The sequence below is a fragment of the Bubalus kerabau genome, chromosome 4 (genome assembly GCF_029407905.1).
Source record: "Bubalus kerabau isolate K-KA32 ecotype Philippines breed swamp buffalo chromosome 4, PCC_UOA_SB_1v2, whole genome shotgun sequence".
NCBI lineage: Eukaryota > Metazoa > Chordata > Mammalia > Artiodactyla > Bovidae > Bubalus > Bubalus kerabau.
In genome coordinates, this window is record NC_073627.1 from 28,751,791 (window position 1) to 28,764,748 (window position 12,958).

The 12,958-nt window shown below is 34.8% G+C and overlaps 1 protein-coding gene across 23 annotated transcripts in view; it reads right to left on the reverse strand.

The window, feature by feature from the left end:
- MBTD1 (mbt domain containing 1) overlaps window positions 1-12,958 on the reverse strand; it is a 67,847-nt gene that overhangs the window by 30,294 nt on the left and 24,595 nt on the right. For 11 of the 23 annotated variants that reach the window (XM_055576245.1, XM_055576234.1, XM_055576238.1 and 8 more), the window contains 4 exons: window positions 9,195-9,396; window positions 5,567-5,706; window positions 4,101-4,215; window positions 3,193-3,278 (listed from right to left, as the gene is read on the reverse strand). In XM_055576245.1, the coding sequence (XP_055432220.1) occupies window positions 3,193-3,278; window positions 4,101-4,215; window positions 5,567-5,706; window positions 9,195-9,348 (495 nt within the window). In that variant the 5' untranslated portion in view covers window positions 9,349-9,396. Of the gene's footprint in view, window positions 1-3,192; window positions 3,279-4,100; window positions 4,216-5,566; window positions 5,707-9,194; window positions 9,397-11,031; window positions 12,408-12,958 lie in introns of those variants that run through there. The other 12 variants (XM_055576244.1, XM_055576240.1, XM_055576241.1 and 9 more) reach the window with 6 other exon arrangements.

Here is a 12,958-nt window from a genome sequence, read left to right on the forward strand (position 1 = left end):
TATTGAAGCTCATGTGTCCTCGAGCCCATGCTCTGCAACAGGAGAAGCCACAACTGAGACGCCTGTGCACTGAAACTCGAGTTTCTCTCTGCAACTAGAGAAAAGCCTGCACAGCAACGAAGACCCAGCTCGGCCATAAATAGAATTAAAAAGAAAATAAAAACTGCAGGTTAAAGCCCAAAGTTGAAAATTTCAATCCAGCTACTGAAAAAGACAGCAAGAGCTTCTTCATTTATAATAAGAGATGGAGTAGATGAACTAGATGATTTTTAAGATAACTTACAGCTTTGTGACCCTATGATTTAGGAATAATTAAAAATGATATTACCTAACACTTGAAACCAACACAATACTGTAAACAACTCCAATACAATTTTTTTTAAAAATGATATTACCAAATTTAGTGGTTTCCAACCACAGACACTGCCAAAGAAGGGAAAGCCAAGAGTCAGGTGCCAAGGCTCCAGTCAATTCATTCTACTCTTTCCAGACCAATTGGTATGAATTTCCTTTATCCTAGCTATGTTTATTAGAAAAAAGAGGAATTGTAATGCTTAAAAAACAAAGAAGTCTGAAAACTATCACCTAGATAAAATGAAAGTTGCATCAGATATACAGCAACAATATGCAGATTTCTAAGTAGATATATTTAATGACAACTTGACTCCAGAATGTCAAAAGTAATTGGGTGATTGACTATATAAACCATTACGCATAATTACAGCAATATTCAGAGACAGTATTGTCCTATGACATATTTTGCAGAAACTTTCCAGAAATTTAAAGACAGACTATGATAAAGAGGAATTCCACTGAAATTCTATGCTTTTCGAACTAATCATAATCATTTTAAAGTATTGGAATATATATTTACCTGCGGTCCTTACTGCATAAGAGGCTGAGTGATGTTAAAGAAGCAGGCAGGCAAAGTTGTGACACCACCCTACACTCAAGTCCTGGTTCAGCCAGAACAGTTCTGTTTCCATGGTTTTAGACGGTTTTTTTTTTTTTGCAGTGCTGCCTGGCTTGCAGGATTTTAGTTTCCCAACCAGGAATGGAGCCTAGGACCCATCAGTTAAAGCACAGAGTCCTAATCTCTGGAGTGCCAGGGAATTCTCACAAATTTAATGTTTTTAAAAATTATGCTTGAAAAAAGAACCCTCTCCGAGTAGGGGAAGGCTCTTAACCTGTGCTCAAGTTGGAAACAATGCAAGTACAGAGTGTGGAGGAAGGGGCTTTGCTGATGAACAAGTGTTGGAGCAGGCATCAAGTGTTAGAAGACTGGAAAACTGATGAGTCAAGGCAGGACCCTGTGCTTGCAGCTCCTCCTAGCAATAATAAAACTAAAAGCTAGTAATTTTCCTTGGAGACCACAAAAACTGTTTATGGGGGAGAACCATGAAGAGTCAACTCTAAAGGACACAATCAACTACAACAGGAAGTTTCACCTTCTAAATCAAATGACTTCAAATAAAAATGCTGGTTAAGGCAACAAAGCAAACTCATTTTGCACTAAAATACACTAAGACATTAAAAATAGAAAATGTTTCCTAGTTAATAAGGAAAAGACAGTAAAGGAAGATGAGTGGAGCAAGAAGGCACTGGGTGACAGATACTTTGATTGTAAATGAGAAAAAAGAGATCCCATAGTATCCTTATTAACCATACAGCTAAAGCTAGCTGCTCTATTCTTTTTTCAATTGTAGAAAACAAATTTCAATTTGTTTTTTGTAAAACAAAAAAAACAATTTCATTATAATAGAGATTTTCTTGCAAAGAAGTTTAACACAGTATTACTATTCAAAGATACTGACATGAAATAAAATATTACATCTTGGGACTTTGAAATACTATTTTTAAAATATTCTGACTACTTATATAAAATAGCTGGACATGGGTTATGATAGTAAACCTAGAAAACCAAAATACTAAATAATAAAGATGGAAAGAGATAAAGGCTACTCAGAAGGAAACAACAAACAAATGTTTCAGAAGGCTGCAATGCAAGAGTTATTATAAATGAGGACTTAATCTAATTCTGATATTCTTTGTACCAGAAAAGAACTCTCTCAAGAGAGGAGAGTTAAATTTGTTTCGTAATTCTCATGAAAGCTACTGGGGCCATATATTTAACATCTCTCACAAGTATGACACTACAACCAACATTTCAATAAAATATATCAGCTACAGTATATTGAAGCTATATCGATTCCACTGAGGCTGGTTCAGATAGCAGGCCACTGATTAAGGGCTTAACACCTGTACTTTCCAGAAAGAAAAGTTAGCAAATGACTGAATTTGGCTTTAATTTTTATTTCTACCACTGAATTAATACGCTTGGCCTTGATCAAGATCCTTTATTGGCCACAAATGAATTAAAATTTATTTTGATTTCCACAGCAAGAACTCAAGCTCAGTTTTGTTCACATGCTATTATTTAACAGGAAAGCCCTAAGTTAACAATAATGTTAAGTGTACACAAAACTTCACTCATTAACTTTCTAAATTCTTTTCTTCTTATACACAGTCAGTAGCAGATAGAACCGTTAAATATAAATTAAAACTTATAGGTTAAAAAAGTATTGAAGAGAATTAAGCACAAATAATTGAATCAAAAGGAAAGAATTTATCATTGGTACATTTTAAACATAACTCTCAATTACTTCAAATGTCTGTGACAATCTACTTGTTAAAAAGAACATCTTGCAAAAAATAAAATCAGTCCACAGTACTATATTGCTAATAGTTCCTTCTTTGTTTTTGTGATTTTATATTTGTGACCAAACAAAACTAGATCTTTCCTCTTCTCAATTATTAGATCAAATCACAAAAATTTAGGTAACATACAATGGATGGTTTCTATGAGGCTGAACCATATGATTTTGCTAATATCCAACTATTTTTGATACACAAGTAATTTTATATGGTTCAACTTAATATGAAAACTGGATGAGACGCCTGCCTTCCTCATTTAAAATAATTTCAACTTGCAATGTCTTCAAAGGAAACCTTTATAAAACTTAAGGTTATGTAACTATTAGTAAGTACAATAATTAATAAAAAAGAAACATTTCCATTATGATGTATAAAATAAAGACCTTCTAAGGATAAGATGTTTAAAAAATGCTACTGTGCCTTCAGATTTAAACGATGACTAAGCATTTCAATACAAACAGAAAATTCCATACTCACATGTTTAAAGCAGGTAACTGGAGCTGCTATAAAGCTATTGCTATTGATGTAGTTACCCCAGTTGAAACCTTCTGTGGAGACTGCTGCTGAAATAAAATAAGTTTAGATATATTGGAGTTCTCAGATCGTTTATCTGTAAGAAGGTTATTACTTTATAATGTGAAGTGATACAAATGTATCACCTCTAAATTTTTTCCTATAAAGACAAAACTTCTGTAAATAAACATGAACTTCAGCATGTATCGTATTTGCAAACAAATAGTTTAACTTTTCTACACACAAGGTATGCTCTTTGGGAAGTGAGGCAAGAGCTCTCCAATTATAAGAAACAAAGAACACTGAAAGAAGATACGTTCAGGATAACAAACACTGTTCTGACTGCTCCTGTGTGTTATTCCCATGTAGCTCTAACTGCACACTTCACTGAAATTTCTATCCAGTATTTACCACCTAATACTTTCACTATGGCTCCTTATTGTCTTACTCCCTACTTACTGCCTTGCTTTTACATTCCTGTTAAGAATCTTTCTGTTAGAAGAGACCCTTTCTTCAATCTCCTTCTCTTGTTACTCTCTTCTCCCCAATCCCTTTGAAGCCTAATAAATGTCATATTTCTCTGCCTTTTCACAACGTTTCCCACTGTTCACAGCTAGAGAATCAATGCATAAAAAATAAATAATAAACCAAATAAAAAAGAGTATTATTAAGGAGACTGTCACAAGCACCATAACTTGTGAACACTATACTTTTCTAGGATAATTTACTGAAATCAAGGAAGCCTAGTGTCATATGTACAAATAGGGAACAGAAATAGCTTAGTTAACAGAATCCAAAATTAAAATGTTATTAATTAAAACTAGATGAATTAGTACCAAGTATTTTACCTCTATTGCATTCACCCATATTACCTGATTTAGTCTTTGCTTGATTTTGTAAGGTAGCTTGATACTGAGCATATGCAGCTAGTTTAGCAACTAAAGGTTGTTTCTGAAGAACTTTTGCTTTCTTTGTTGGAGGCTTACCCTAAAACAAGAAGAGTTAAGTAAATAGGATTCTTTATCATTCCCCACTCCCAAATCTGAAAACTAACTTAATTGCATACTACTCATTTTAAGGAAACATTGAGCGTTTAGAAAATTATTAAAGCAGAGGAAACATACAAGAAAAGTCACATGAGAAATGTTTTCTGGAGTTCTGCTACAATGTAGATATCTAATATGGGTAGCGCAGCTGGCACAGACTTAAATAGCAATATGCAAATTAATATATTAATAAAAAATTATATCCCATAAAATGTTAAAATATAGGCTGTGGTGAATAACTGATTCCATCTTGTACTAGATAAATCCAGTGGTTATTCACTCATGCAGGTTGCTAAGCACTGCTATTTATATAAGAAAAAAATAATTCAGTGTTTAAACAGCAAGTGACTGAGGTTTATACCTTTAGCGCTAATGCAAAAGATCAATAACAAAATGATCATGGGCCAAATTCACAGTGTGACAAACTGCCATCCATGTGGGCAAGACCACTGCTCAGGATCTTTAGGGGCTGTCTATCTGAAATACAGAAATACATCTAAGTGATGTATTTCCTTAATTTGGGGAGCTTAAATAATCCTTTCAGTGTTATGTGCTACCTTATTACAATAAGATGAAGAAGAAGAAGACAAATGTGATCATTCAAATAAAATATATTACAAAAATCAGCTATGTGATGCTTTTATAAAGTTGTTTATATGCTACAATAGTAATAACTTCAATGGTCATTTTGTAGGCATTCCAGTCATTTTGTAGGTGTTGATGTACATTTATAGAAAGACGATTTTCTTTTAGTATTATGATCGTTTCCAAAAAGGTTAGTTGGATTAACCAAATACCCTTGGTCAAGGTATCAAATGGGTTGCAATCAAAGTACAAACCAAAGATAATGGAAAAATAAAATCAAAGGGTAAATCATTCCCTGCCAACACTGAAAGTTTCTACCTTGATACTAATTACGAAACTTTCAAAGAAAACCAGGGGGGAAAATGGCTTAAATTTATATATATATATATATATATATATAGACATACCTATATCTATATCTATATAGATACAGATAAAGATATTTATTACATTTATACTTATTTAGAAAAAAAGACACAAACAATTCATAGTTTATTTTGAATAGTATGCCTTCTCTATTTATAGCAGCTGCTCAAATTTTATAGAATGGACAAACTCTAGGGCTCACATATTTCTTAAAAATGTGGGGTATAAAATACTAACAGGCCAGTTAGGTAAAGGTGGAGTGTAGTGAATCACAATCAAATGACAGACAAACAGTGAAAGTCATAGAAATAACAGATATAAGAACAAGAAGGTTTCTGTACCGTTACCTGAAGTCTGGCCAAAATGCTTGCCTTCTTGGAGTTTGACGAGTAACTTCTTGAACATGAAACACTGCAGAAACGCTTTGTTTTAGAGTAAAAAGCATCTCGCACACCAACCATTCCACACATTTCACAGGTAGCTAATTAACAAATAAAAACACTGGTGTTATGATCATAAAACTGATTTTCGTCTAACAGTTTAATAATTCCTCCAATTATCTAAACGTTTTAATTTTTAAAACATTCCTTCATGGCTATAGGCTCCAGAAGGACTGACAATAAAGTCTCAAAAGGCTTTAAAAAGGATCAAAATACACAAACGTAAGTTAGATTCAACTAACATTTCCTTAGTGCTCACCTTGTGCCAGACATTATAAGCTCTAATGTTTGAAAGGATTATAAACAAAAGATGAAAAGTAGTTGCAGTAAAACTGAAGATTCATACAAAGCACAGCACAGGTCTTTAAAATATTGTAAAGATTGAAACATGAGGGTAACAAAAAGTGAATCTCAAAAGACATACAAGTTGTGGGACTGCTGAATTATACAGTAGTTCTATTTTCAAATTTTTGAGCAATCACCATAGGGTTTTCAGTAATGGCTGTACCAGTTTATATTACCACCAAGAGTGTATGAGTTCTCTTTTCTCCACATCCTCCTCAACATTTGTTAGCTCTTGTCTTTTTGACACCAGCCATCCTAACAGGTATGAGGTGATATCTCAGTGTAGCTTTCATCTTTGTTTTCCTGATGATTAGTGACGTTGAGCACCTTTTCATGTATTTATTGGCCATTTGCAGGTCTTCTTTGGGAAAAAAAATCTATTCAGGTGCTTTGCCCATTTTTTAATTGTATTATTTGCTTTTTCTGCACTGTTGAGTTGTACAAGTTCTTCATGTATTTTGGATATTAACCCCTTATCAGATATAGAGTTTACAAATATTTTCTCCCATCCTGTAGGCTGTCTTTTCAATATATTGTTTCCTTTGTTGAGTAGAACTTTTTTTAATTTGTTGTAATCTCACTGCGTATTTTAGCTTTTATTAGCTGTGCTTCTAGTGTCTTACCCAATAAATCAATGCCAAGAGTAAAGTCAAGGAGCTTTTTCCCTATGTTTTCTTCTAGAGGTTTTATTGTTTCAGGTCTTACATTTAAGTTTTTACTCCATTTCAAGTTAATTTTTCTGAGTGGTGTAAGATAGGTCCAGCCTTTCTTTGCATGTGGATATCTAATTTTCCAACATCATTTACTAAAAAAAACTACACTTTCCCTATCAAGTGTTCTTGGTGCCCTTATCAAAAATTAGTTGATTGCAACTCAGTATATCAGAAAGATATCTGCCCTCCCACATTCACTGTAGCATTGTTAACAATAACCAAGTTAGAGAAACATATTAGATGCCTTCTGATGAATGAGAGGATAAAAAAACAAGTGATACATATATGTATATGTAAATGCATATGTATATGTAAAGTAGATATTATTCATTATAATACAGTATTATTCGGCCATATAAAGAAGGAAATCTTGTCATTTCTGACAACAAGGACAAAACTGGAGGGGATTATGCTAAGTGAAATAAGCCAAAATGAGAAAGACAGTGTATAGCATTACATACATGGAATTAAAAAAAAAAAAGCCTATTTCATAGGATGGTGGTTGCCAAGGGTTGAGAAGAGGGAGAAATGGTGAGATGAAGGCCAAAGGGCACAGATTTTCAGTTATAAAAAGAATAAGTTGTGACGATCTGATATAGAGCATGGTCACTATAGTTAATACTACTACTTATTATACACTTGAAACTTGCTGAGTAGATCTTGTGCTCACATCACACACACACACACACACACACAGAATTAACTTTTGGGGACTTCCCTGGTGGTCCAGTGGTTAAGACTCCTTGTTTGCAATGTAGGGAGCCTGGGTTTGATCCCTGGTCAGGGAATTAAGAGTCCGCATGCCACAACTAAGACCCAGCACAGTTGAATAAATAAAAAGTTAACTTTGTGAGGTGATGGATGTGTTAATTATCTTGATCTTTGTAATCATTCCATTAGGTACATGTAATATCAAATCACGTTTATGAACATTTATACATTTAAACATATACAACTATATTTGTCAATTATTCCTCAATAAAGTTGGGGGAAAAAAGATAACATAGCGAACAACTACTTCAATGGGTTTAAATCTCCACCTAAACAGTTGCAACTGGAGGGACTTACAGTTTAACCAGTACTTAGAAATTATGAGAAATCATGGAAAAATGTAAGGTACCAGAGGATGAGAGATAAAGGGGATCTAAGGGGGAAAAATCATTCATCTCACCTGAATGACTTTCTGTTGTAAAAATTCTAGAACAGATTAAAAGGTTTGCGGATCACATAGGTTAAAAAAAAAAAATGCAATCCCAAGGGGATAGTATGACTTTGCCAAGAACTGAACATGTCAAACTAGAACTCCCATGACTAGGATGTAAGCTCCACCAGGGACTTTATTCTATATTATTCCTATCTGTATCTTTAAAACAGAATGTGGCACATATAAAGCTCCCTCTTGTGACAGATTGCCACACTGGTATAACTAAATCATGGCAAGATGTATATTAATAGGAGTTAACACATTTGATAAAATCTCTCATGTAGCTTTGTCAATTAAGGATTGAGAAATTCAAGCTAAAGTAGAAAAGATCTAGGTAGCTATTAACTGGTTGGATGACCACACCTACTGGGTCCCGCTAAATGAAGTTAAGTCCTTTGATATGATATGAATGACTGTGTACCAGGCCCTTTGATGCTTAACTTTTAATCAAAATATTAGAATATGATCTATAAGGCATAATCGTCAAATCAGAAAATGACAATCAGAAGATACTGCATTCAACATTAGATGACTGAATTAGAAATATGCCTAAATGGAAACACAGTGTCCTGAAGAAAAGAGATAAAAGTTGAACGACCTCTGCTCTAATCACACAGGGTGACCAACTATTTGCCGGAGGTCTTTTCCAGGATAACCCTAAAACCAGAAGGGTCTCAGGCCAGTCAGGACAAGTTGCCACCCTGCGACCACACAATCTGAAGTATCTCCAGGAGAAAGTGAGCGGGATACTGATGAATTAAAACACTGTGATGCTGTGAGAAATGCTTGAAGGAACTAGGTTTACTTGGTATGCCCAAGAGAAACACTAAAAATAAATGTTACTGTGTGAAGGAAAAAAGGACAAAAGTCAGAGTAAGGATAATTTTGGTTTAATATAAAGAATATTCTGGTAATTAGAGATACATTATCACTGAAGTGTTAAAGCAGAAAACTTATAAGGAATTGTTAGAGAATGGAGACTTACCTTGAAAGTGTCTTTCAATTGTGGAAGTCTATTATCTTACACACTTCGAATTATATGAAGTTTCTCAACAGCTTTTTGTTTTCATTTTGTTCTACTTGTTAATAAAGAGATATAACACAAATCCAGTGATCTTATCTAGAACTGTAAGTTTCAGATTCTGTTTCTTAATTGTTCTTTAAAAATTTTAAGGGAAATGACATGAGAAATGGAATTAAAACATACCCTCAAATATAAAGGGATGTAAAAGGTGAAGGCAGTTCACCTGAGCTGAAGTATACTCACCCATGCCAGATTTACCATCTGGGTATGTGTACACTTGGCCATTGTTTTTGATGATGGGGAGACTAGAAGGTAAAGGAGCGGCCTCCTCCTCACTCTCCTCAGAGCTGGAGCTGCTGCTTGTGTCCTCACTGCAGCTATCATAACCGTCAAACATCCCGAACGAGTCTCTTCTTTGCCTTTCGGATGGTGAAGAATGTTCAGTCTTCAAAGCAGAAGGAATCAGTAACTATGATATAGCACCCATGTACACCACCCAAAAGACCTTAGTTCAAATTGTGATAAATGAGGTTTGCAAAATGAAAATCTAAATGTCTGTGTCAAAATGCAGCCCTTCATTTCCATGAGGCATAAACCTATTAACTACCATGCTAGCTAAAAGGAGTAACAGTGATGGAACAAACGGAATGGGAGTCAGAAGCTGTAACAAGTTTTGCCATAAACTAGATATATTACTTTTCTATAAAAATGTGATCAGATGATGTTTTTAAAAAGTAGTGAAATACTCGTAACAAATAGATGGTTTCTTAATTTGCCTTTTATCTCTAAAATTTAAAATTTTTATTATAATTTAGAGCATCCAGGAAATATATAGATGCTTTTAAAAATCACTAAGAGTTCTGGAGAGACTGCAAATTTTAAATTTTGCGGAGACAATTTTTAGACATTAGCTATTTCAAAAACTATAGAAGACAGCATATTTCGTTTTTTTCTTTAACATAAATTGTTAGACATAACCCAATTATCTCCAGCTAAACACTACGCCCTTTAAAAAAAACAAGCACAAAGATAACTATGTATCACGTTGAGCAACTGCTACTCATATGTTCCTCCAAATATTCCCTCACTCAAGCCACCAAAATATCCCCAAACTAATACCCACCACCACTCCAACTGTTCCTGAAATCAATTCCAAAACTTCAAGTTCAGTGATAAGAAAGTTAACAGAAAGCAGGAAATAACAAAGAGAGAAAAAAAAAAAAGGAATATTTGAAATGAAAAAAAAAAAAAAAAAAAAAAAAAAACCAACCCACCAAACCATCACTAAACATACATTGAGTTACAACAGAGTGAATGAAAATTGTCAACCAAAAAATCTTTAGAGTTTGGTACCTATCTTCTTCTTTTGCTCAGTTATAAGTTTCTTGGTATCATCTTACACTTTATGCACAATTTCTTTCCTGGCTAGTTTAAAGGCTTAACATGACCAGTAACAAAGCTGAAATCTATTTCCAAAGCTTGACAAGATAAAACCATGGAAATGCATCTCTTAGTTTTACTAAATAAACTATCATTTTCAGATATGCTTGTATTAAACAGTTTCACTGAGGAGGGGAACTGATTTTCCATTTGTATTATGTGTAACTAACTATGAAAGCAAAAGAAGTAGTTTTTCAATCCATAAAATGGAAATATTATACACTCAAGTGAATACGATCTTAAGTCCTCCCCTTGGGAGGCTCTACAAATGTTCTACAAATATTGCCACATTAAAAAAAAACTATTCTTTCAGAACTCTCTTTTAGACCCAGTTTAAAAAGGAAAAGCTGTTTGTAGCCACTTTAGAATTATTCTCCCAACCTCCTACTATTGTTTTCCCCAGCCTGATTATTCAGCAGACTCAGTTCTGAAAATCTTATAGTTATTTCTATAAACCACATGTATCTTCAAAGAATCAAAATCTGCTACCACCAGAAGATTTCAAAAAAATAAATAAGACTCTGAAGGCAATTCAAAAGGAAAAGTTTAACAATATTGGTAATACTGGTAAGCTGGTGGGGAATAGGATAATCCTTGTTCATCTGAAGTGTGGTGCTAATAACACATAATTATGACAGACCCAGGTTTGAGATTCAGCTTTGCCATTTACGAACTATGAACTTGGGCAAGTGATGCGTTTCTTTCTTTTGTTCATTCAGCATTCAGCAAGCATTTGTTTCTCAGAGAAGCTAAAGAGAAATCAATGGTTCTCATAAAGTTTATGGCAGATGAGTCCACAGGTGGGAAAAATTAAAGCAAGGCCATGTGATAATACAAGGCACGTGAAAAGGACAAGGCAAGGGCAGTCAACTGAGATTGAGGAGGGATCCTGAGCACAAAAAAGGCAGCCACTTGAATATCTGCCTTGAATATTTAGCTCAGATGACCATTACATCTACTACTGTGGGCAGGAATCCCTTAGAAGAAATGGAGTAACCATCATTGTCAACAAGAGAGTTCAGAATGCAGTACTTGGATGCAATCTCAAAAACAACAGAATGATCTCTGTTCATTTCCAAGGCAAACCATTCAATATCATGGTAATTCAAGTCTACACCCCGACCAGTAATGCTGAAGAAGCTGAAGCTGCTCAGTTCTATGAAGACCTACAAGACCTTTAGAACTAACACTCAAAAAAGATGTCCTTTTCATTATAGGGGACTGGAATGCAAAAGCAGGAAGTCAAGAAACACCTGAGTAACAGGCAAATGTGGCCTTGGAGTACAAAATGAAGCAGGGCAAAGGCTAATAGAGTTTTGCCAAGAGAATGCACTGGTCAGAGCAAAAACCCTCTTCCAACAACACAAGACAAGACTCTACATATGGATATCACCAGATGGCCAACACCAAAATCAGACTGATTATATTCTTTGCAGCCAAAGATGGAGAAGCTGTATACAGTCAGCAAAAACAAGACCAGGAGCAGACTGTGGCTCCGATCATGAACTCCTTATTGCAAAATTCAGACTTAAATCGAAGAAAGTGGGGAAAACCACTAGACCATGCAGGTATGACCTAAATCAAATCTCTTATGATTATACAGTGGAAGTGACAAATAGATTTAAGGGACTAGATCTGATAAGACAGAGTGCTTGATGAACTATGGACGGAGGTTCATGACATTGTATAGGAGACAGGGATCAAGACCATCCCCAAGAAAAAGAAATCCAAAAAGGCAAAATGGCTGTCTGAATAGGCCTTACAAATAGCTGTGAAAAGAAGAAAAGTGAAAAGCAAAGGAGAAAAGGAAGGATATACCCATTTGAATGCAGAGTTCCAAGGAATAGCAAGAAGAGATAAGAAAGGCTTCCTCAGTGATTAGTGCAAAGAAATAGAGAAAAATAATAGAATGGGAAAGACTAGAGATCTCTTCTAGAAAATTAGAGATACCAAGGAACATTTCATGCAAAGATGGGGTCAATAAAGGATAGAAATGGTATGAACCTAACAGAAGCAGAAGATATTAAGAAAAGGGGGCAAGAATACACAAAAGAACTATACAAAAAAGATCTTCACAACCCAGATAATCAAGATGGTGTGATCACTCACCTAGAACCAGACATCCTGGAATGTGAAGTCAAGTGGGCCTTAGGAAGCATCACTATGAACAAAGCTAGTGGAAGTGATGGAATTCCAGTTGAGCTACTTCAAATTCTAAAAGATGATGCTGTGAAAGTGCTGCATTCAATATGCCAATGAATTTGGAAAACTCAGCAGTGGCCACAGGACTGGAAAAGGTCAGTTTTCATTCCAATCCCAAAGAAAGGCAGTGCCAAAGAATGCGCAAACTACCGCACAATTACACTCAACTCACATGCTAGCCAAGTAATGTTCAAAATTCTCCAGGCCAGGCTTCAGCAATACGTGAACTGTGAGCTTCCAGATCTTCAAGCTGGATTTAGAAAAGGCAGATGAACCAGAGACCAAATTGCCAACATCTGCTGGATCATTGAAAAAGCAAGAGAGTTCCAGAAAAACATCTGCTTTATTGACGATGCCAAAGCCTT